Genomic DNA, 23,492 nt, shown 5'->3' with positions numbered 1-23,492 from the left:
TCACCTTGTGAATGTCAGTAATTTACTTTTCCATAACATTGCAAATAACAGAAAATCTTAAAATAATTTCAGGCCGAGTCTTCTAGATTGAGCAGAAGCAGTGAAAGGAGTGTTTTGATAGCTTGATGTATGTAATGGGCCCCTCCCCATCTCTTTGTGTGAGTCAGATGTCTGGAGATGGATGACATCTTGACACATGGTCCCTTTCGGAAATGTGATAAAAGACAAAGAGTGTGTATGTGTGTGTATGTGTTAGGTGGGAAGGTGGGGTTGCCACTCAGAAAATAAAGCATTTTCTAAAACATCTTCCTACTTGTGCCTGCGGGGTCAGAGGGGGCTCCTAGGGACCCGATTGTCTTCCTTTCAGACTAAAGACATCAATGGATGGAGGATACTGGCTAGTCTAGTTTGGAGGACAGGCATCCTTATTCAGAGTTGGGTGTTAGCAGCTAGGAAGGGGTCTGACATCCTCGATTCTCTCTCCCAAAGAGTTCTTAACCCTTTTTCTGTTCCTTCCCACTGTCTCTATTCCAGACCGTTATTTGTCCCCTGCTCTGCTGCACTGTAGCTGTGTCTTCTTGCTGTAATGATCCCCCAGTGCGCCTTCCACATTGCTGTCAGAACAGTCATGCCCTCCTGCTTAGAATCCTTTAGTGACTTCTCATAGCCTCTTTGAAAAAGCCAGACTCTTTTTGTTTCTTTATCCAGAAACCAAAATTTTATTTATTTTTTTAAGATTTTATTTATTGGGCGCCTGGGTGGCTCAGTTGGTTAGGCGACTGCCTTCGGCTCAGGTCATGATCCTGGAGTCCCTGGATCGAGTCCCGCATCGGGCTCCCTGCTCGGCGGGGAGTCTGCTTCTCCCTCTGACCCTAACCCCTCTCATATGCTCTCTCTCATTCTCTCTCTCTCAAATAAATAAATAAATAAATCTTTTTAAAAAAAGAAGATTTTATTTATTTATTTGAGAGAGCAAGAGCAGGGGCAGGGACAGGGGCAGAGGGAGAAGGAGACTACCCGCTGAGCAGGGAGCCTGATGTGGGGCTCGATCCCAGGACCCTGGGATCATGACCTGAGCCGAAGGCAGATACTTAACTGACTGCGCCACCCAGGCACCCCAGAAACCAAAATTTTAATGAAATATTTCAATTCACTTTTGTGTTTCTGAGGATGAACTTGTCTAATGAAATTCCCTTTGGTTCTTTATTAAACTTTCTGTAACTTTTTTATATAAGATTTGAAACATTTAGCCAGATATATATTCTGACACAGAAACTAGTATTTTGGAATTGATATATGTAGTGGACAAGCTCCCCAGTTGCATTTAGGATACAGGGTTCTCCCAAGATAGATCTGAAAATACCAGTTTTTTTTCTGTGTGTGTGTTGAGGGGGGTGGGGGGTTGTAAGTTCTACTTTATTTTTTTTTCCAGCTTTATTGAGCTATAATTGACATATAACATTGTGTAAGTTTAAGATGTATAATGTGATGATTTGGTATATGTTTATATTGTGAAATGACTACATAATAAGTTTAGCTGACATAGCTATCACTCCACATAGTTACCTTCTGTGCGTGTGTGGTAAGAACATTTAAGATCTACTCTTAGCAACTTTTAGATATAGTTGACCCATGAACAACATGTGTTTGAACTGTATGGGTCTGCTTATATGCAGATTTTTTAAGATAGAGTACTATATGTGTATTTTTTCATTATTTTCTTAACATTTTTTATTCTCTAGTTTACTTTGTTCTAAGAATAGAGTATATAATACATATAACATGCAAAATACATGTTAATCAATTGTTTATGTTCTCGGTAAGGCTTCCAGTCAACAGTGAGAAGGGTCAAAGTTATATACAGATTTTTGACTGTGCAGGGGTCAGCGCCTCTAACCCTGCGTTGTTCAAGGGTAAACTGTGTATGATACAGTATTGTTAACTACGGTCACCATACTGTACATTAGATCCCCAGAGCTTACTCATAACTGGAGTTACACCCTTTGACCAACATCTCCCCACCCCCCCTCCCCCAACTCCTGCCAACCACCAGTCTACTTTGTTTCTATGAGTTTTGTTTTTTTTTAGATTTCACATAAGTGAGATCATATACTATTTGTCTTTTTCTGACTTATTTCACTTAGCATAATGCCCCTGTGCTTCATCCATGTTATCGCAAATGGCAGGATTTCCTTCTTTTTTCATTACACTACATTTTCTTTATTCATTCATCCAACAATGGACATTTAGGTTGTTTTCATGTATTGGCTATCATGAATAATGCTGCTGAAAATGTGGGGTTGCAGATACTGTGATTTCATTTCCTTGGGATATATACCCAGAAATGGGACTGTTGGATCATATGATAGTTCTATTCTAATTTCCTGAAGAAGCTTCATGCTGTTTTCCATAGTGACTACCAATTTGCGTTCTCACCAGCAGTGCACAAAGGTTCCCTTTTCTCCACAAATTCATCAACACTTATCTTTTTGATAATAGCAATTCTCACTGTTGTGTGGTGTGAGGTGATATCTCATTGTGATTTGGATTTGCATTTCCTGATGGCTAGTGATGTTGAGCACCTTTTCATGTATGTATTAGCCATTGGTAGTCTTTGGAAAAGTGTCTATTTAGATCCTTTGCCCATTTTTAAAATCAGATTTTTTGCTTTTTTGCTATTGAGTTATTTGAGTTCCTTATATATTTTGGATATTAACTCCTTATCTGATAGTTTGCAAATATTTTCTACCATTTCTACCATTCCATAGGTTGCATTTTCATTTTGTTGTTTGTTCCTTTTGCTGTGCAGAAGCTTTTTTGTTTGATATGGTCCCACTTGTTAATGTTTGTTTTTGTTAATTGTGCTTTTAGTGTCATATCCAAAAAATCATTGCCAAGACCAATGTCAAAGTGCTTCCTGTTTCTTCCAGGAGTTTTACAGTTTTAGGTCTTATATTTAAGTCTTTAATCCATTTTGAAATAATGCTTGTGAGTGGTGAAAGATAGGGGTCCAGTTTCATTCTTTTACATGAGAATATCCAATTTTCCCAATACCATTTATTGAAGAGACTATCCTTTACCCATTGAGTATTCTTGGCTCCTTTGTCAAATATTAGTTGACTGTATATGCATGGGTTTATTTCTGGGCTCTTGATTCTGCTCCATTGGTCTATGTATCTGTTTTTCCATCAGTACTATACTGTTTTGATTACTATCGCTTTGTAACATAGTTTAAAATCAGGAAGTGTGATACCTCAAGCTTTATTCTACTTTCTCAAGATTGCTTTGGCTATTCAGGGTCTTTTGTGGTTCCATACAAATTTTAAGATTGTTTTTTCTATTTCTGTGAAAAATGCCACTGGATTTTTTAAAAAATTTTATTTATTTATTTATTTTAAAGATTTTATTCATTCATTTGAGACACAGAGATACAGAGAGAGAGAGAGAGAGAGAGACCATGAGCAGGGGGAGAGGCAGAGGGAGAGGGAGAAGCAGGCTACCCACTAAGCCAGGAGCCCGATGTGGGGCTCGATCCCAGGACCCTGGGATCACAACCCGAGCCGAAGGCAGACGCTCAAATGACTGAGCCACCCAGGCGCCCTGCCATTAGATTTTGATAGAGACTGCATTGAATCTATAAATGGCTTTGGGTAGTATAGATATTTTACTATTAATTCTAATCCATGAGGGCAAAATATCTTTCCACTTATTTGTATCTTCTTCAGTTTCTTTCATCAGTATCTTATGGTTTTCAGTATACAGATCTTTCACCGTTTTGGTTAAATGTATTGTTAAATATCTTACTGTTTTTGAGGCTATTATAAACAGGATTGTTTTCTTTCTTTTTCAGATAGTTTGTTATTAGTGTATACAAACACAACTGATTTTTGTATGTTTTGTATCCTCCAACTTTACCGAATTCATTTATTCTGTTTTTTTGTTTTTGTTTTGTTTTGTTTTTTGGTTATTTAGGATTTTTTATCTATAAGATGATGTCATCTGCAAACAGAGACAGTTTTACCTCTTCCTTTCCAATATGGATCCCTTTTCTTTCTTTTTCCTGCCTAATTGTTCTGGCTAGAACTTCTGGTAGTGGGCACCCTTGTCTTGTTCCTCATCTTAGAGGAAAAGCCTTCACCCTTTCACCACTGAGTATGATGTTAGTTGTGGGCTTGTCATATAGCGCCTTTATTATATTGAGGTACATTCTATGCACAATTTTGTTAAGAGTTTTTTTAATCATGAAAGGATGTTGAAATTTGTCAAATGCTCTTTCTACATCTATTGAGATGATCATGATTTTTATCTTTCATTCTATAAATGAGGCTTATTACATTTATTGATTTCAGTATGTTGAACCATCCTTATATCCCAGGGACAAGGCCCACTTGATCATGGTGTATGATCCCTTTAATGTGCTGTTGAATTCAGTTTGCCAGTATTTTGTTGAGAATTTTATATCTATATTCATCAGGGATATTGGCCTGAGGTTTTCTTTTCTTATAGTATCCTTATCTGGCTGGCTTTCGTAATATAATGAGTCTGGGCGTGGTCCTTCCTCTTCAGTTTTTTGGAAGAGTTTGAGAAAGAGTGGCATTGATTCTTTTCTTTAAGATTTTATTTATTTGAGAGAGCAAGTGAGAGAGAGAGCACGAGCAGGGGGGAGGGAGCCCCATATGGGGCTCAATCCCAGGACCTTAGGATCATGACCTGAGCTGAAGGCAGACGCTTAATCACCTGAGCCACCCAGGCACCCAAGATTGGCGTTAATTCTTTAAATGTTTGGCAGAATTCAGTGAAATAATCTGGTCCTGGGATTTTCTTTGTTAGGAGTTTTTTGATTACTGATTCAAGCTCCTTACTCATTATTGGTCTGTTGAGATTTTCTATTTCTTCTTCAGTCTTGTTAAGTTTTATGTTTCCAGAAATCTATCCATCTCTTCTTGGTTGTCCAATTTATTGGTATATAATTATTCACAGTGGTCTGATATGATCTTTGTATTTCTGTGGTATCGGCTGAAATGTCTCTTTTTTCATTGATAATTTCATTTATCTGAGTCCCCTCTTTTTCTTGATTAGTTTAGCTAAAGGTTTGTCAATTTTGCTTATCTTTTTCAAAAACCAACTCCTAGTTTCATTGATCTTTTCTATTGTTTTCCTATTCTCTATTTCACTTATTTCTGCTGTAATCTTTATTATTTCCTGTCGTCTGCTTATTTTGGGCCTAGTTGTTCTACTTTTTCTAGTTCTTTGATGTGTAATGTTGTTTATCCGAGACCTTTCTTTCTTCTTAATATAGACATTTACAATTATCAACTTTCCTCTTAGAATTGCTTTTGTTGCATTCCACAAGTTTTGGTGTGTTGTGTTTCCATTTTCATTTGTCTCAAGATATTTCTTATTTTTCCTTGTGATTTCTTCTTTGGTCTATTAGTTGTTCAGGAGTGTGTTGTTTAATTTCTATGTATTTTTTAACTTTCTAATTTTCTTCCTTATTTCTTATTGAATTCTAGTTTCAAATCATTGTGGTTGAAAAGATACTTGATGTAATTTCTATGTACTTGAATTTGTTGAGACTTGGTTTGTGGCCTAACATATCTATCCTGGAGAAATTTTCCATGCACTTGAAAAGAATGTGTATTTTAAAGCCAGATTTCTTAGCATGCATCAAGACCCCTATTTCTTTGATTTTTTTCCAATTTCATTTTCTATTACTCTGACACTTACACTGTATTCAGCTATCTTGAGCTAGCTTAAATTCCCATGGATGAGCTTTCTTTCCATAAACTTTATATTTCAGAGTAGATTTAGATTTGTAAGAGTTATAAAGATAATACAGAATTCCACTGATGAGTTTTCATATCTTACTATTGTTTCCTCTTCCTGAAGTGATTACCTGCCCGTATTTGGCAAATTTCTACTCTTCTAGATTCAGTCCTGATTTCTACTCCTGGGCTGTGCTGGATTGCCCCCAAAGTAGAAAAAACACATGCTTTGTGTGCCATCAAAGCAGGGGCATCAATAGTTAATGAGACAGGGAATTTAACATTTCTCTCTAAAGTGAGGAAAACTAGAACTTTGTGGTTCTTCCTTAAACTTATTTATGTTTTAGTTAATTTCTAGTTACTTGGCAGACCTTAGTGAATTTTCCTTGCCCCTCAGTTTTCAGAAACACCTTAGTTTCCATTTCCTTATACACTGTTGTCTCCTACAAATTGGACTGAACTCCTCCAAAAAGTCAATGTCATGAAAAACAAAACCAAAAAGGTAGGTGGGCTATTGTAGATTTGAAAAGACTAGAGACAGACTGAATATTAGTGTGAAACTTAAGTGTATCCTGAATTAAAACAAGCCCTAGATACAAAAAAAAAAAAAAAAAATTGGGGCACAAATGGAGAACTTTAAATATGGATGTGTATTAGATGACATATATATATATTTTAAGATTTTATTTATTTTTTAGAGAGCGAGCGAGAGAGAAACAGCATGAGAGGGGAGAGGGTCAGAGGGAGAAGCAGGCTCCCCACTGAGCTGGGAGCCCGATGTGGGGCTCGATCCCAGGACCCTGGGATCATGACCTGAGCCGAAGGCAGACGCTTAACCATCTGAGCCACCCAGGCGCCCGATGATATTATTGAATTAATTTTTTTTAGGTGTGTTAATAGGGAATGTCCTTATTCTTAGGAAATACACTCTGAGGTATTTCTGATGTCTGCAGTTTACTTTCACATGATTCAGTGAGAATAACAGTGCTGTTCACCTTGAGGGAGAGGGAGGAAAACAATGTGGCAATATGTTGACACTGAATCAAGGTGATGACCTTTTAACTTGAGGATGGGTTAAAAACTTAACCAAGAAAGTGTGTGCGAAGGGAGTCTGTCTTGCCCACTGGACTGATAACGGTTAGGGCCCACTGTGTTGGGAACCTTCTAGCAGCTCCATAACTTCAGTTGCTCCGAAATAAAAAATCCTAATTGGAATCCTTTTTGCCATTTCCCCTTCCTTCCTCTACTGCTCTTCCTCCATTCCTCTTGGAGGCCAAGTCACCGGAGAGAAGCGTCTGTCCCTCGGCGCTCTCCGTAGATAAGCGAACCCTCATTGGCTGGGTGCACTCACGTCTTAGTGTGGTGCTGCCGCGTTTTTCAGAGGAGTGTGGGTTCAGGGTTCCAGTTTTTGGTGGTCGTCCCAGTCCAGGCTGTCGGAACAAATGGCTGAGAAACCGCTGCGTCTGTGAGTGACCGTAGCTCAGAAGCGCCAGCGCGCGCGCGCGCGCGTGTGTGTGTGTGCGCGCGGGGGCGCGCGCGCGTGTGTGTGCGTGCGCGCGCGCCTATGTGCTGGCCGGGGGCTTTCTCGTGCCTGGAAGGGGGGAGGAAAAGGCGGGGGTGGGAGCGTGGTGGCGGCTGGTGAGCTCCGATCCCGTCTTTGCTCGGCCGGAGGCGGTCTCCTTTCGCTTCCGAGAGGGGATTCTCGGAGACACACGCTGGAAGAGGCGGAAGCTCCCAGCGTCAGGCCTCCTCCATCTTAGGCCGTCCTGGACCCTGACACATTTCCCCTTCACTTCTCCCCACACCCCATTTATTTATCGACGAAAATTCCTAGGCGTGGGCCCCATTGGTGGGCTCTGGTCAGTTGTGAACAGACGAGCTAGATAGGGCTCCTGCGCAGGCGCACTTTTTTGGGGGAGGAGGCGGTGCTGGAGTGAAGAGACTCCGTCCGTCCGTCCATCCATCCACCCATTGAACATTTAAATACTTATTGAACAGTTGCGGTGTGCCCGGCACTGTGCTAGACGTTGCACAGTTGGAGTTCCTGCCTTAATGGAGCTTAGAGTCTTGAGTAGATATTAATCAAAGAATCCAGATTAGTATAAAATTATGGTGGTGATAAATATCAGGAAGAAAAACTTCACGGTTCTGGAAGCAGGTATAAGAGGGGTATATGGCTTATTGTGAGGAATCAGGAGAGGGAGGATTGAGGCTTGGTTAATATTTTTGTCTTTATTCTAAAGTCATTGAAATGTTTAAGAACTCCTTCGCAGGATCAGATTTTTGTTTTGGAAAGCGATTCTGGCTGCAATGTGAACAAATTAGAGCCAAAGAAGAGGGCAGCTAGGATTAGGTAGAGTGATGGCAGAAGCAAAGTGCAGGGATTCAAGGCTTATTAAGGAGATGAAATTAACAGGGCTTGGAGGTGGTTGGGCTGTGAAAAGGAGTTGGCACTGTGGGGTCCAAAATTTCTGCCCTTCAGTGGGATAGGAAACACTGGAAAAGGGCCTAGTTGGAGAGATGACGAACTTTGAGGGGTCCTGTGATGTACAAACTGGATGATGGCTCTTCAAGAAACAATTATAAATCCATGTGACAACTGCTATGATAGAGGAAGTCAGGATCCTGTGGGAACACCTGGAATTGGTGACTGATAGGGACTGGAGGACTTCCTAGAGGAGGTGGTGCTTGGAGGTAAATAAAAAACACCTGGTAGTTTATTACAGCGCTTGCTCTGAGATGCTGTATGGGTTTCTGAAGTTTGAGAAGAGAGTGATTTTCTGAGCCAGTCAAGAAGGCTTTAAAGATGTGCTGGGCCTTCAAGGATGGGAAAAATTTAGATTCAGAGTGGCTAGGGTGGGGCTGTTAGGAGAGGTAACTACCTTAGGGAATGGCAGATGCAGAGAGTGACCAGACTGACAGTAGGGGAGGTTTCTGTTATGGAAACTTGGAGAAAGCCCTGGGGAGAGGGCCCAAAGACTTGTAGAAGGCCGTGGCTCTGGAGGCAGTGGAGTTCTGTTATGTTTTTGAGGAAAGAACATTAAATTGTTGGCTTTATATAGGATGGTTAGGAAGAAGAGTAGGCATTAGAGGAAATAAATGTAAGCGTACTCCCTACGTTGTATCCAGTACCTGATTCATTAGATCTCTCTCCGATTCTGCCTCTGCCATATCACAGGTCTCTTAGTGGCTCTGCCTCGGAGTGTCCTCCGTTCTTCCCTCCTCCCTCATTTCCCACCCTACTTCCCCAGTTCATACTGTGTTCAAGTGTTCAGAATTCTAAATTTTTCATCCGTTTCTCTCCTTCCTATCTTCAATATTGTCCTTTTTGCTGGTATTTTTGCTTATAGTTACTTGTTCCTGCAGACCATATTTCACTGTTGCTAAAAGGAACTTTTTTAAACAGCTCACTACCCAGCTTGAAAATGTTCAGTGATACGGACACACCAGAAAGACATACTGACAAAACAATAAGAACTATAATATTTTAAGATGAGTTCAAAGACGTTAAGAAGTGGTATGAGAAATAGAAAAACCGTGGAAGTTAGAATTATAAAAACTCAGAAGTGAGTTGATAGAACAAGTTACTTCACAACTTAGGGCCAGTCTGTCTTACAAACCTCAGCTCTTGCCACTTTCTACCTCTCTGCCCCTTAACACTTTACACATATCTCCTATTGTAGCCTTTTTCATGTACATTTTTATCAGGGTATCTCCCCTTCCCTGGTTGTCAACTTTTTGAGGTTTGAACTGAGTCTTTTTCCTCTTTGTACTCCTAGCAGGTTCTTAGCCTAGTACGGGGCATATTGCCTTAGCGTATTGTAGGTGTCTGGTACGTGGTTGTTGGATGGATGATTGATAGTGGCAGTGGAAAGGAAAAGGGTGGAATGAATGTGAAAGATGTTTGGAAAAGGGGATTGATGAGACTTGATGACCGGATAGGGGATTTTTGACTCTTGGTGACCAACTTGGCAATACAGCCACCCACAAAGCTTGGGAAGCGAGGAGAAGAAGCTGGTTCGATTTTGGAGGAAATGATAAGCTGACTTGTAGATGTGGTGAGTTGAAGGTTTTGGTGACTTTTAGGTGGAGCTGCCCCATGGTCAGTAATACTTCACATGCACTGAACCTCTCCAGTAACCTCAGAGAGACTGGGTCACATATCTACCCGATCCAGGAAGACACTATGTACTAAACCTGGCAGGCCCATTCATGTTTCCTGAATTGCCTTAACATGTATCTCTTGTTTGCAGCTTGGCTTGTGGAGATGTTGAAGGAAAGTTTGATGTTTTATTCAACAGAGTTCGAGCAATTCAGAAGAAAAGTGGAAACTTTGATGTAAGACATTTCCTGTTACTGAATCTAATTTTACTGTTATAGTCAAACACACTAAAATAAAGTTTGGACTCCTTTATTCCTTTCTTGATGGAACAAACACTCTCGTTTTTTGTGAGACTGAGTTCCTTTTGTGAGTATAGGAACTTAGTAGCCATGGAATGGTAGGGAAAGGGAGACCTCTTTACCTTTTTATACTTTTTGAATTTGAATCTAGTTACTTTCTTACCATGCACAAAACTGAAAACAGAGGAGCAAAACCTCCCCAGGTGATTCTAACCCCTGGGTTTGGGAACCACAGATGTATTTCATGGATGTTTGGTATGGATTAAGTCAGATAACATGTACAAATGCTTCACAAACTGAAGAGCCTTACGTAAATGTTATGTAGGGCTGCCATCTAGACTCTAAATCCCTAGCGAACAAAAGAGTATTCTAGGTATGGGGACAATCTGTTCATTGGGTTAAAGATGGAGTAAAGACAACAGGCAGGAAGTGTGTTTTTTGTCTCCTGTATCTCTCAGGGTATCTAATAGTTAATGTTTTGTGTTTCGAGAGATATTCTTGGAAGTAGATTTCTCCATTTTTCCCTGACGCCCTCTACCCCATCCCAACTTGAATTTGATGGCCAGTGAGCCAAAATTTAGTAATTAGAATCAGATCAACTACTGCAATTGCTGCTGAAGAATTATGTTTTGAGAGTCTGCAGATTGATTAAGGAAAAAAACCTAATTTGAGGCCATTAAGTGGGATAACTAGCTGAATTATGTTACTGTCAATTATGTACTATTTGATAAAAAAATCTGATATATCTGTTTAAAAAACTCATTTTAGCTGCTGTTGTGTGTAGGAAATTTCTTTGGCTCCACTCCAGATGCTGAATGGGAGGAGTATAAAACTGGCATCAAGAAAGGTATAGAAATTATTTTTATTTAACAAATGATTTCTAACAAGGTTTCAAGGTTATATAATTCTTGCTGGGTTGTTTTTCACACATATTAGTTATTTAAGAATTTCCCTTTGAGCTCCTCATTGAGCTGGGAAGGATGCCTATACATCTAAATGATAACATTTTGAATTCGGTTGGATTTGGTTTAGAAAAAGAATTCTCGGGGTGCCTGGGTGGCTCAGTCAGTTGAGCATCTGACTCTTGATTTTGACTCAGGTCATGATCTCAGGGTTGTGGGACCGAGCCCTGCTTTGGGCTCTGTGCTCAATGGGGAGTCTGCTTGAGGATTCTCTCTCTCCCTCTGCCCTTTCCCTCACTCGTACTCATGCACACACACTCTCTCTTTCAAATAAATAAATAAATCTTAAAAAAAAAGAAGAAAAATAATTCTCTTCTAAGTAGGCAGGAATTGAAGAAATTCAACCACATGTGTCCTTTCCTTTTTCCAGTTTGAATGTTTTTTTTATGAGGCTCTTTAGGGTCTATGTTTTCCTTATTATACATTAACCATCCTCTTTAAGATGTCACTTCATCAACCACTGATACTATTAAATAGGCCACAGGTTGGGTAGGATAGCCTAAGTGGTGAGCACATTCCACAAATAGGATTGCAGATTCATTGCTTTTGCTATGATTATTTTTCCTATGGGGAAATATTTCTCAAATTCCAAAGCAGATCTGGTAACTGTATGGTGTCATGTCTGTTTTTCTCACTAGCTCCTATTCAGACATATGTGCTGGGTGCTAATAACCAGGAAACAGTAAAATACTTCCAAGATGTTGATGGGTGTGAGTTAGCTGAAAACATTACTTATCTGGGTAAGTTGAAATTTTGTGTGTTTGTAATCAGCATAATAAAGTGTCCCAGGAATTAGTCTCCTGGGAAATTTGTGGCTGGATTCTTCGGCCATTACTGCTGAGAGAGTGGGTTTCTTTCCCAAAGTCTATGTCTGTACCCTTGAGACTCTGGCATTTTTTTCCTTTGTAGTCTCCCACCTTTCCCTACTCTTCTTGTACTCCCACAACCCAATAAATACTCCTGCAGCCAACCAGAGGAATCAACTATTTGACTATGGTATAGGGAGTACTTAAGGTATAAATTATATTGAAAAAAATTCCCATGTATGTGGTCTCACTGTGCAACATGGCGAGATACATACAGCTTGTTTGTTAGATTCCTAACTAGCTATCGCTCTATATCTCACTAAGCTTTTGGAAATTGAAGTATTTAGTGTTGATCCTCACCTTTCTCACTCCCTTTGTCTTTTCTTAGGTTCCCGGTCCACTTTTTAATTTCAGGTTAAAATTGTTCCCTCTTTAGTCCCCTGAATCTCTTTTAGTGGTTCTTTTTAATGTCTGGCCATTTTAAAAAACACTCAGATTTTGTTTTTGTTTTCCCTTCACCTGCTGTCAGTCTATGGCTTCTTGGATCATTCGACTTATTTTTGTCTAAAATGACTCCACTGCTCTTCACATTTCCTCTTTCTTGGTCTCTTACTTCTTCGGAAAGCTTCTGTAATTCCTTTGCTGTCTGTGTCCTCCCCATCCTTCCCCATCATCGTCCATCTTGGCCTTTATTCTCTGCAGCTGGCTTTGGCCCTTATGTAAGCAATCTTCTCTCCCCTTGCTTCAATCACCTGGGGCTCCTTTAGGCAAAAAATTGAGGGACAGATTTTTGTTTGTTGTTTTTAACCACTGTGGTGAGATATACATTTTGAAATCCTTTTGTTGTAGATCTTAACATAGGCCTGACTTGTGGCAGTTCTTATAGTAGTTATTAGATTTGGATTAAGATCGCTGCTATAGATATTTATGGTAGCCATTTTGCATATGAATTTAGTGCCAGGAGTGGAAAGAGCATGGAGGTATTTGGGTTATTTCTGTGAAAGATATTTTTTGAGGCCCAGTAGGAGGAGCAAATAATGAACTTGATAGTGAACATGTGATAGTGAAGTGTTGGCAGAACATCCAACATATATATAGTTGGAAGTGATCTTTCTATAGAGTATATAAGCAATGTCAATGTGGAAGAGTAGGCTTTCGGGAGTTGGTCCCATAAAGATGAAAAACAAAGCTGAGTAGGATCAAATTGTTTCAGAGGAAATAGAATGACAAGGAAAGCACCACTCTGGTGGGGGCATATATCTTCATCTAGGTGGTAGGCAAAGAGAACTGAAAGTGGTTAGAGCAGTGTTGGGAGAGGTAAAGATACCAAGTTTGTAGACTCTAAATGAAGAGAGACTGGTTTTGGAGACCAGGAAAGACCATTGGCAGTTACAGGGTGATTCGTGACCTTTAAGAGAATGGTGGGAGTGGGAAACCAGAGTGTAGTGGTCTCAGGAACTAAGAGGTAAAGCACTTAGAGAGCATGGACTGCTCTTTTGAGAAATTGGAAACAGAAGAGAAGGAAGTTTCTTTCTTTTTTTTAAAGATATTTATTTATTTATTTGAGAGAGAGTGGGAAACAGCATGAAAGGGGAGAGAGTCAGAGGGAGAAGCAGGCTCCTCGCTGAGCGGGGAGCCCAATGCGGGGCTCAATCCCAGGACTCCGGGATCATGACCTGAGCCAAAGGCAGCCGCTCAACCGACTGAGCCACCCAGGCGCCCTGGAAGTTTCATTTTCAGTTAGTGTGTGTGCTCCTTTCTTAGGTTTCTTTTTCGGTGTGTGTGTTCCTTTATCAGTTCATATGTGTGTTAATCATGGTCCTTTATTAATTAGTATGTCTCTTACTATGTTTAGTACTCTATTCTTCTCTGAGGGGAAAGAGCCAGCTGAGAAGAAGAGATTCAGTAGGTGAAAGGAAGGTGAAAGTCGATGGAGCAAGGTCTTGAAGGCAACAGGAAGAAGTGGGGTTAAGGGCCCAAGCCAGGAATAAAGTTAAAAGAGTAGAGTCTCTAGTTTTTCCCAGTTGCTGTTTCTACATGTTTTCCTTCCATCGGAAGCTGCTGCCTGCGTGAAGAGCATATGCATTCTAGACTGTACTTTTCCTCAGAACTGCTGCTTATTTTTCTCACTGCCTCTCCCTGGGTCCAGGTGTCTGGATTCTTTTAATCCATGTAGAGTCTCTTCTAGAAGGCAGGAAGGCTTTTTCTTAATCAGTGCTTCCCAACGTTTTTCATTCGTAAGGCACCTCAGGTAAACAGACTAGCCCGTGGGCTCCAGCAGCCTCCACAGAAGGGCTGCTCTCCCTGACAGGGAACATGGTTGTAGCCATCCACCACTGAGACCCTGCAGCCAGAAGAGGAGCTCTAGAAGAGTCTGTGCTCCTTCAGACCTGCTGAATGGCAGGGAGGTAGGGGGCTCATGGCATGGGGAGAGAGATTCATCACCATAATAATATTTCATTCTGCAGTTTTGACTAAAACTTGTCCGTTTTTCTTTGAACCCAGGTCGTAAAGGCATCTTCACTGGAAGCTCGGGGCTGCAGATTGTGTACCTCAGTGGGACAGAGTCCTTAAATGAGCCGGTCCCAGGTTACAGTTTTAGTCCCAAGGATGTGTCTTCCGTGAGGACAATGCTGTGTTCAACATCCCAGTTTAAGGGTGTTGATATCTTGCTCACATCCCCATGGCCCAAATATGTGGGAAACTTTGGGAATTCTTCTGTGAGTAGTGCTTGTTCAGTTGGAATTTTTATAAGCAAATTGCACTGGCTTAATTTGGGCTTTTTGCTCCTTTTTTTAAAAGATTTTTATTTGAGAGAGAGAGAGTGCACAGAGTGAGAGAGAGAGCATGAGCAGAGGGAGGGACAGAGGGAAAAGCAGACTCCATGTTGAGCGGGGAACCCGATGTGGGGCTCCATCCCAGCTGCTGGAATCATGACCTGAGCTGAAGGCAGACCGACTGAGCCACCCAGGCACCCCTTTTTGTTTTTTATATTGTTCTTTATATTGAGTATTTCAGCTCTTAGTACCTTTCAGTAGAAATTTTTTTGTAAATTATTTCAGGATACTTAAAACTCTATCAACTGACCAAAGCAAAAACTTTGAAACTGGTTGATCTTAGGAAAGCACAATTCACAGACGAGATTGCTGAAATCTCAATTATAAATGAATGATTCTTTAAATTATATTCTCTGCTTCAAGTGCCTTCTTTCAGGCTTCCTCTTAATATGTTTTGAGGGTTCACTAATTTTTAGTGAAAAGATTTACAGCTAGTGGCAGCTCTGCAGTTGTATTTCTCTTACCTTCCGTTCCACATTGTAGCATTTGGCTTTCAAAATATTTTTTTAATGGGATTATTATGGGATAAGAGATAGTGATTTTTTTTTTTTTAAGATTTTATTTATTTGAGAGAGAGAGAATGAGAGAGAGCAAGCACATGAGAGGGGGAAGGGTCAGAGGGAGAAGCAGGCTCCTCGCCATCAGGGAGCCCGATGCGGGACTCGATCCCGGGACTCCAGGATCATGACCTGAGCCGAAGGCAGTCGCTTAACCAACTGAGCCACCCAGGCGCCCAAGAGATAGTGATTTAATGGTGGGAAATGAGATGTTGAAAACTTGGTATTTTTCAAATGTGAAAGCTTTAATGTTGGGATGTCTTGGAGCTCACCACTGCATTTGATCTTAATATTTTTTTAAGCAATCTAGAAGAGGATACATACAAGGCTGGTGAGTGACAGCTATCACATTGGTGGAAATAAGCCTAAGGAAGATCTTGAAAGGTTGTATGTGAGAGCAGAAGGCATCAGCTGAGTTTCAGTGAAGGGAAACATAAGAGTGCATTTAGAGACAAATATCAATTAATAGATGGCAGAGTTAATCAGTAATGATCCAGAAAAGGGTCTTCTGCCAACTTCAGCACAATGTGTTTGTGACCAAAAAGGCCAACAAGATACAGGCACTGTCGGGGGGGATGTTGAAAGGAAAAGGGACAGTGCTCTCTTCTGCTTCTATAAATCCATGGCTATTCTTCACCTAGAATTCAAAGGATAGTGCTGGTTGCAGTGAGAAGATAAGGCGAAGCTAGGGAAGGTGCAGAGAAGGAGGTCTTAAGTTGCCGGTGGAAGGGAGACAGAAAGATGAGAAAAATGAGGACTCTTCATTTTGGGGGTGCTAACAAAAGGATTTTGATTAAAGTTTATAAAGTTTACTACGTAAGATCTTTATAGGGGAGAAAACAATATAGTTTACCAGTCTCTTAAGATACTACAACTAACCTCGAGGCTGATTCCCTGCGCTTCAGCAGAAATCTGAAGGAAGCAAGCAGAGCACATAAGGAAGAAATTCTTGCTTTACTTAGTGGAAAACTAATTTTGGTAATTTCTTTATTTCCAGCTAATACCTTCTCTTAAGTTCATAAATAATATTATGGATGAGAGATTGCATAATTTGTTGTTAATGAAAGCTAGGGATGTGTGGGAATAAGCCTAATATTTTTGACAAACTTTATGTTACAGACTTTAACAAGGGCATAGTTGTGTCCTTCCACAAACCACACCTTTCTTGACTGAAGCAAAATAAAGGATTGCATGCTTATGTCATGAAGTCCTTGAATATTCCATTCCAAATAATCTGTGGATCCCAGGGGCCCTGAAAGCTAGCTTTTAATTTTTATTTTTTGCATTGACTATGTCTGCATTGTTGGAAAGGTGCACAACCAAGCATATTATAGAAGCATTGTCTGTGGGCTCCAGAGAGAGAGATCAGTTTCTTAAAAAGATCGTAATAAATCCTATTTTGGGTATTAGTATGGAGGGCTTTCCTTACCTTTTAACCCCCAGCTTCCAGCAGTTGTTCCTGTCTCTGCATTCGTAATAGCCCAGTTCCTCTTACGTGTTTGAGATTTCTCTAATTGCCACCAGTATGCAACTCACTATCCAAATCCTACTGCCTGCATTTGTATTGACATAGAAATTTCAAAGTCATTTTAAAGTGTCTTGTTACTTGCCTGCTTTTCTTGATAACTTTTAGGTCTGTTATGATGACTGACTTTCTGTTTACCAGGGAGAAGTGGATACCAAAAACTGTGGCTCCGCTTTGGTCTCTAGTCTGGCCACAGACTTGAAACCAAGATACCATTTTGCTGCCTTGGAAAAGACCTATTATGAGAGGCTCCCCTATCGGTGAGTGGCATTGCATTATTTTGGCTTTTTAAGGAATTTGGCATGTATCTTCTGTGTGACCTTCTCTTGTTCATCTTAGCCATGTAGCATCTTAATTCCTTTTGGTTACTCAGGCACTGAAGTGAGTGGCTCTCAAATTGTTCAGCTTCTCAGTTTGTTTCCTAATTTGAAATGCGAGGGATTGGACTCTATACAGCCCCGTAAAGGTGTGCAGCTCTGAAGTAACAACACTGCTTAATCCTCACAGCTTCACGTAACACAGTATGGTCCTATTTTGGTCAGGTCAAACCAGTATTCCTTGGATAGTGTTGAAAACTCATGTCTCAGCCTAATCACTTCAGAAGTGTTTCAGCTTGAGACTCAAGAACTTGTATCACATTTTTTCCCCCATTTTTCTTAGTTTGAGTTTGAGGGTGGAGTTTTTAAAGCACGTCTTGCCCATGGGGCGCCTGGGTGGCTCAGTCGTTAAGCGTCTGCCTTCGGCTCAGGTTATGATCCCAGAGTCCTGCGATCGAGCCCCGCATCGGGCTCCCTGCTCCGCGGGAAGCCTGCTTCTCCCTCTCCCACTCCCCCTGCTTGTGTTCCCTCTCTCACTGTCTCTCTCTCTCTTGAAAAATAAATAAAATCTTTAAAAAAAAAAATAAATAAATAAATAAAGCACGTCTTGCCGAGACAAAACCAGTGTTTTATAAGTGATAGAATTAAGTTAACTCTGAATTATCTTTATTGGTAAAGAGCATGGATAATTTCTAAAATAATCTATAAAAACCTTTCCTTTTTTTTTTTTTTTTTTACAAAAAGTGTTGTTGAAAGGTCAAAAAATATAGGCGAGCAAAAAAAAAACCCAGGGACGCCTGGGTGGCTCAGTCGGTTAAGCGTCTGCCTTCAGCTCAGGTCATGATCCCAGGGTCCTGGGATCGAGTCCCGCATAGGGCTCCCTGCTCCACGGGGAGCCTGCTTCTCCCTCTGCCTCTGTCTCTCTCTCTGTCTCTCATGAATAAATAAATAAAATCTTTAAAAAAAAAAAAACAAAACCCAACTAACCTATCCTTCCTCCATAATCCCAAAGCCTAAGATATAATCATAAATAATACAGCTTTTTCTGTTATATCTTCATGTATGCATTCTAGAAAAGCCTATTGTTCTCTAAAACCATGCACTAAAAACAGAGGTTATGGGAACAAAACTCAAAACCTGTCCCAACTTTTTTTTTTTTAACCTAGCCAGCTTTTAAGGATCTGAATACCCATTTCTCTGAAGAACATATTATCAGTGGACAGTAGGCACATGAAAAGATGCTCATGCCATTAGCGATTAGGGTAATCCAATGAGATACCGCTTGACACCCACTAAGATGGCTGCAATCGAAAAGGCAAATAATAATAAGTGTTGGCAAGGATGTGGAGGAATTAGAACCCTTACATTGCTGGTGGCAATGTAAGATGGTGCAGATGCTTTGCCAAACTGTTGACCATTCCTCAAAGGGTTAAATATAGAGTTATTGTCTGACCCAGCAATTCCACACTTGTTCCAAGTGAAGTAAAGACATTGACCCATTCAAAAACTTGTACACAAATGATCATAACAGCATTATTCATAATAGACAAAAAGTGGAAACAACCCAAGTATCCATCATCTGATGAATGGGTAAAGAAAAAGTGATATATCCATACTTTGGAATGTTATTCAAGAAAAAGGAATGGAAGGGCGCCTGGGTGGCTCAATTTAAAACAAATATTTGTTTTAAATTCACATTACTGAAAGGAAATAAGCCAAAATACAGTTTGTTGGGGAGGCTGGGTGGCTTAATCGTTAAGCATCTGCCTTCGGCTCGGGTCATGGTCCCAGGGTCCTGGGATCGAGCCCCGCATTGGGCTCCCTGCTCTGCGGGAAGCCTGCTTCTCCCTCTCCTACTCCCCCTGCTTGTGTTCCCTCTCTCGCTAGGTCGGTCTCTGCCAAATAAATAAATAAAATCGTAAAAAAAAAAAATTTACATAAAATGTCCAGAATAGGCACATACATAGAGATATGTATGGGGCTATTTGGAGGGGAAATGGGGAGTGACTGCTAATAGGTACAAGGTTTCTTTCTCGGGTGATAAAAATGTTCTAAAATTAGATTGTGGTGATGGTTGCACAGCTCTGTGAATATGCTAAAAAGTACTGAATTGTGTACTTTAGATGGGTGAATTGTATAGTATTTGAATTAGATCTTAATAAAGCTGTTAAAAAAAAAACCAAAAACCTCTGCAACTTTTCAACCAGAGCTGTAACAAAAACCCATAACCAGCATAATAAAAATACTAATATAGGTAAATTTCCACTAACATTTGAACCTAGAATTACAGTCGGTCCATGCTTTGCTTTCCTATATTGTATTATTATAAATGTTTTGCTTCTTTTGAGGAGCAGTTTATTATCATTAAAAACACCATTCAAGGGCACCTGGGGGTGGCTCAGTTGGTTAAGTGTCTGATTCGTGATTTCGTCTCAGGTCATGATCTCATGGGTCGTGAGATCCAGCCCCGCTCAGGCTCTGTGCTCAGCGGGGAGTCTGCTTGAGATTCTCTCCCTCTGCCCCTCCCCGCACTCATGTGCTCTTGTGCTTGCTCGCTGTCTCGAATAAATAAATAAGTACATCTTAAAAAAAAAAAACCAACCCACCATTTGGGGGTAGCATCCTTCATCAGTCATCTTTATTTTAAAATAAATGAGGGAAACATCTCCATGGCTTTTTTGGGCACTTGCGGTTTCCCTATAGTATTGGTTTTCTATTGCTACTGTACAAATTACCACCAACTTTGTAGCTTAAAACAATCCCATTTATTATCTCACAGTTCTGTAGGTCAGAAGTTTGACCTGGGTCTCACTGGGCTAAAATCAAAGTGTTGGCCCGGTTATGTCAGGTCTACCCAGGTAATCAGGATCATCTCCCTTATCTTAAGGTCAGTTGATTAGCAACTGATTAATTCCATCTGTCACCTTATTCACCTTTGCTGTAAAAGCTAAAATTCACAGGTTATGGGGATTAGGACATGGACATCTTTGGGGAGCTATTACTTTGCCCATCACACCTGGGTAGCCTAACAGTGGGAAGTATTAGCAGTTTTAGAAGCCACTGTGCTAGTCACCGCTTGCACTAAAGAAAGGCACTTTGCAGGACATTCAGCTGTTTTTCCTTAATGTCTTCGTGTACTGTTAAAGCTTCTATTTAATTATGAGTAAACTTGTGTCAATCATTTTAAAAGTTGCATGTGAAAAAGCATGACTTTCACCTTATACTGACATCAGTCCCATTTACCAACTATGGCTGTATTTCCTCTCTTTAAAGAAACAGGTTATAGCAGACAAACTATTTTTTTTTTTAAGATTTTATTTATTTATTTTGACAGAGAGACGGAGACAGCGAGAGAGGGAACACAAGCAGGGCGAGTAGGAGAGGGAGAAGCAGGCTTCCCGCTGAGCAGGGAGCCCGATGTGGGGCTCGATCCCAGGATTCTGGGATCATGACCTGAGCCAAAGGCAGACGCTTAACGATTGAGCCACCCAGCCTCCCCAACAAACTGTATTTTGGCTTATTTCCTTTCAGTAATGTGAATTTAAAAATTTGTGTATTTGTTTATATACAGTGGTATTATGCTAGCTTTTTTTGACATAAAATTATATTTTGTGACAGACTCGGGGAAATTTCTGTAGCATGAGGAAAGGAAAGAGCTCTAAGGGTTGGTATCTGTATTAATAGTCAACTCACTAAAAATAAAAAATGTATATAATGCCATAACTTCTTTCTTTTAATTATAAATAATAGTTGCTCAATGTAGAATACTTGTAAAACAGAAAAACTCAAAAAAGTGTTTTGGTGTATTCAGTTCTGTTTTTTTTTCTGTAAAATATACACACTCGTATTTTTATATTTTTCCTAGAAAAATGAAATCATGCTATAAATTACTATTTGAAGCATACTTTTTCCTCTTAAAACTTCTATTTGATTTTCATTATTATAGCTTTTTTTTTTTTTTTTTTGAGAAGAAAGAACGTTCAGGGTCCCCGGGGGCAAAGGGAGGGAGAGAGAGAATCTTAAGCAGGCTCCATGCCCAGCGATCATGACCTGAGCCAAAATCAAGAGTCCAATACTTAACTGACTAAGCCGCCCTATTATATCCCCTCTTACAGCTTTTTATTATTCACGAGAAAAGAATAGTACAGTGAACCCTCCTGTACCCATCACCCAACTTCAGCAATTATTATCATTTTGCCAATTTTACAACTCTTCTAAAACCAAATGTTGGAGTTTTGTGCTTTTCAGATATGTGATCTCATTTTTTCCTGTGAAGTAGGGATGATTATCCTACTGGATTTTCAGGTGACATCTGAGATTATGTTACTGGTGGTGATGGACTTAGGATCTGTGCTCTCTCATGGTTCCACGGAGTCTACATATTTCATAATTGTAAATCAAAATTGAAGTTTTTTGGTGACTTGTTGTCTGTTAAATGTATTCTAGAAACCACGTCGTTCTACAGGAAAATGCACAGCATGCCACCAGGTTCATAGCTCTGGCGAATGTTGGAAATCCAGAAAAGAAAAAGGTAAAGATTTGAGTATTTGATCGTAGGTTAATACTCATTGTCTGCCTGATAAATGTTTCTCTCCTAGCACTTCAGTGACTCCTTTGTGAAGATACAGTAATGAAAGGTCAGGTTTCCTTGAGTCCTTTGTAGGAGATTTTAAAGAAGGGTTTGGGAAAATAGGCCCAGTGGAACCAAGGAAGAATTTCAAAGGAGTAATATTCCTTTCTTCCCATATCCATGTGGTTGTCTTTGTAGGTATTCATGAGTTTGCCCTCAGATGCTACTCCTGCTTTGCTTCTTTTAGCACCTTCATTTAGCAGAAATAATAGCCTTTATAGGATTTACATAACCCTCCTTGGCTTTGGAAAATCTTAGTGATACCTGGAATCTATCTTTGTACTGGAAAACAGTACAGGTAAATGAAAGAATATACCAGAAAAGTATGTTGTCTCATTTCCCTTTGAGCATTTCTGATTCTCCAGGGCCAAAAGCAGGATGTTGTGAATTGAGACAGCTACGGTTAGAACAGTCAGGCAAAGGAAGGGTGAAGATTATCCTGTAACATGTCATAAACGTGCATAGAAAAGATAAGCAAATACATATTTTGTTTTTTCCGTTATATTTAAGCTTTTAAGCCCAGTGTACTGAGGTTAAATATCTATTCATATCTCATCTAAAGTTTTCAATATCTGTGCCATTAGTGTGAGAGTCTAGATATCTGTATGAATATTTACTTCTTTGCTACTAGTCCCTAAGAAGACTCATCAGCATATGCAGCAGAAATTGTATAATATCAGAGGGAAACATTATGGTGTCCAATTTAGTTTTCATCAGAAAAAAAGAACGGCAGTACCACAATTCTGTTGACAAAGTACACAAAGATAAAGGACTAGAGGTATAAGCAGTTTGTCTTTAAAGGTTTTGGAACAAGTCTCCCCCGGGCCTTGTAGTGACAGTTGTTTTGTGTAAGAGCTGATTTTTGTAAGGGCTAGGGCTTTGATTCTTTGTTCGTGACTTGATCAGCCCTTGCTTAACCCCTACAGAGATCACTAAATTGATATTTGATTTACTGTGTATTTTCTGAGCCATAAACAGGCCAGTTGCTGTTCTTTTACTCAGTTTCTGAAGCTTCTGTGAATAAAATTACATTTGGATAAACAGGATTTCCCCTAATGTTATGTTTGTTTGTTTTTTTCCCACAGTATCTTTATGCATTCAGTATTGTTCCCATGAAACTAATGGATGCAGCGGAACTGGTAAAACAGCCTCCAGATGTTACTGAAAACCCTTACAGGAAATCTGGGAAGGAAGCATCCATGGGAAAGCAAATTCCTGCCCCTGAGGTGTGTGCTGTTTGAGAGGTGGCATTTTTCTGGGCTGGATTGCCCATTACACGTATACTTTTCCTGGTTATAGTTTCGCTCATAAGACCAGTTTAATCCCTAGAATCTAAATCTTTTTTTTTCCCTTGGGAAATCATCATGATGTTTAGAAAGCCTTAGCAGATTTCAGGTAAGCTCAGTGTTTTTTATTGTAGTTTGAGGTTAACAGTTTCTTTCTTTTTTTTTTTTTTTTAATTTTTATTTATTTGACAGAGAGTGAGAGCAGGAACACAAGCAGGGGGAGTGGGAGAGGGAGAAGCAGGCTTTCCACGGAGCAGGGAGCCTGATGTGGGGCTCAATCCCAGGACCCTGGGATCATGACCTGAGCCGAAGGCAGATGCTTAACGACTGAGCCACCCAGGTGTCCCGAGGTTAACAGTTTCTTATTTTAAGTCTTTCTTTGTCTAAACTTGGTTCATGTGTTGGG

The 23,492-nt window shown here is 40.1% G+C and overlaps 1 protein-coding gene across 5 annotated transcripts in view; it reads left to right on the top strand.

The window, feature by feature from the left end:
- The first annotated feature begins 6,960 nt into the window (after positions 1 to 6,960).
- Positions 6,961 to 23,492, top strand: part of CWF19L1 (CWF19 like cell cycle control factor 1) — a 28,347-nt gene continuing 11,815 nt past the window's right edge. The window contains exons 1-8 of one of the 5 annotated variants that reach the window (XM_045878615.2): positions 6,961 to 7,230; positions 10,019 to 10,103; positions 10,935 to 11,013; positions 11,767 to 11,868; positions 14,440 to 14,654; positions 16,995 to 17,113; positions 21,617 to 21,701; positions 22,886 to 23,026. In XM_045878615.2, the coding sequence (XP_045734571.1) occupies positions 7,208 to 7,230; positions 10,019 to 10,103; positions 10,935 to 11,013; positions 11,767 to 11,868; positions 14,440 to 14,654; positions 16,995 to 17,113; positions 21,617 to 21,701; positions 22,886 to 23,026 (849 nt within the window). In that variant the 5' untranslated portion in view covers positions 6,961 to 7,207. Of the gene's footprint in view, positions 7,231 to 10,018; positions 10,104 to 10,934; positions 11,014 to 11,766; positions 11,869 to 14,439; positions 14,655 to 16,994; positions 17,114 to 21,616; positions 21,702 to 22,885; positions 23,027 to 23,492 lie in introns of those variants that run through there. The other 4 variants (XM_064595165.1, XM_064595166.1, XM_045878616.3 and 1 more) reach the window with 4 other exon arrangements.

This window comes from Mirounga angustirostris, unplaced genomic scaffold (genome assembly GCF_029215605.1).
Source record: "Mirounga angustirostris isolate CCGP_5_RB_7025 unplaced genomic scaffold, mMirAng1.0.hap1 SCAF_6, whole genome shotgun sequence".
Taxonomy (NCBI): Eukaryota; Metazoa; Chordata; class Mammalia; order Carnivora; family Phocidae; genus Mirounga; species Mirounga angustirostris.
Note: the sequence above shows the minus strand (reverse complement) of the source record. Positions and strands in the feature narration are given on the sequence as shown.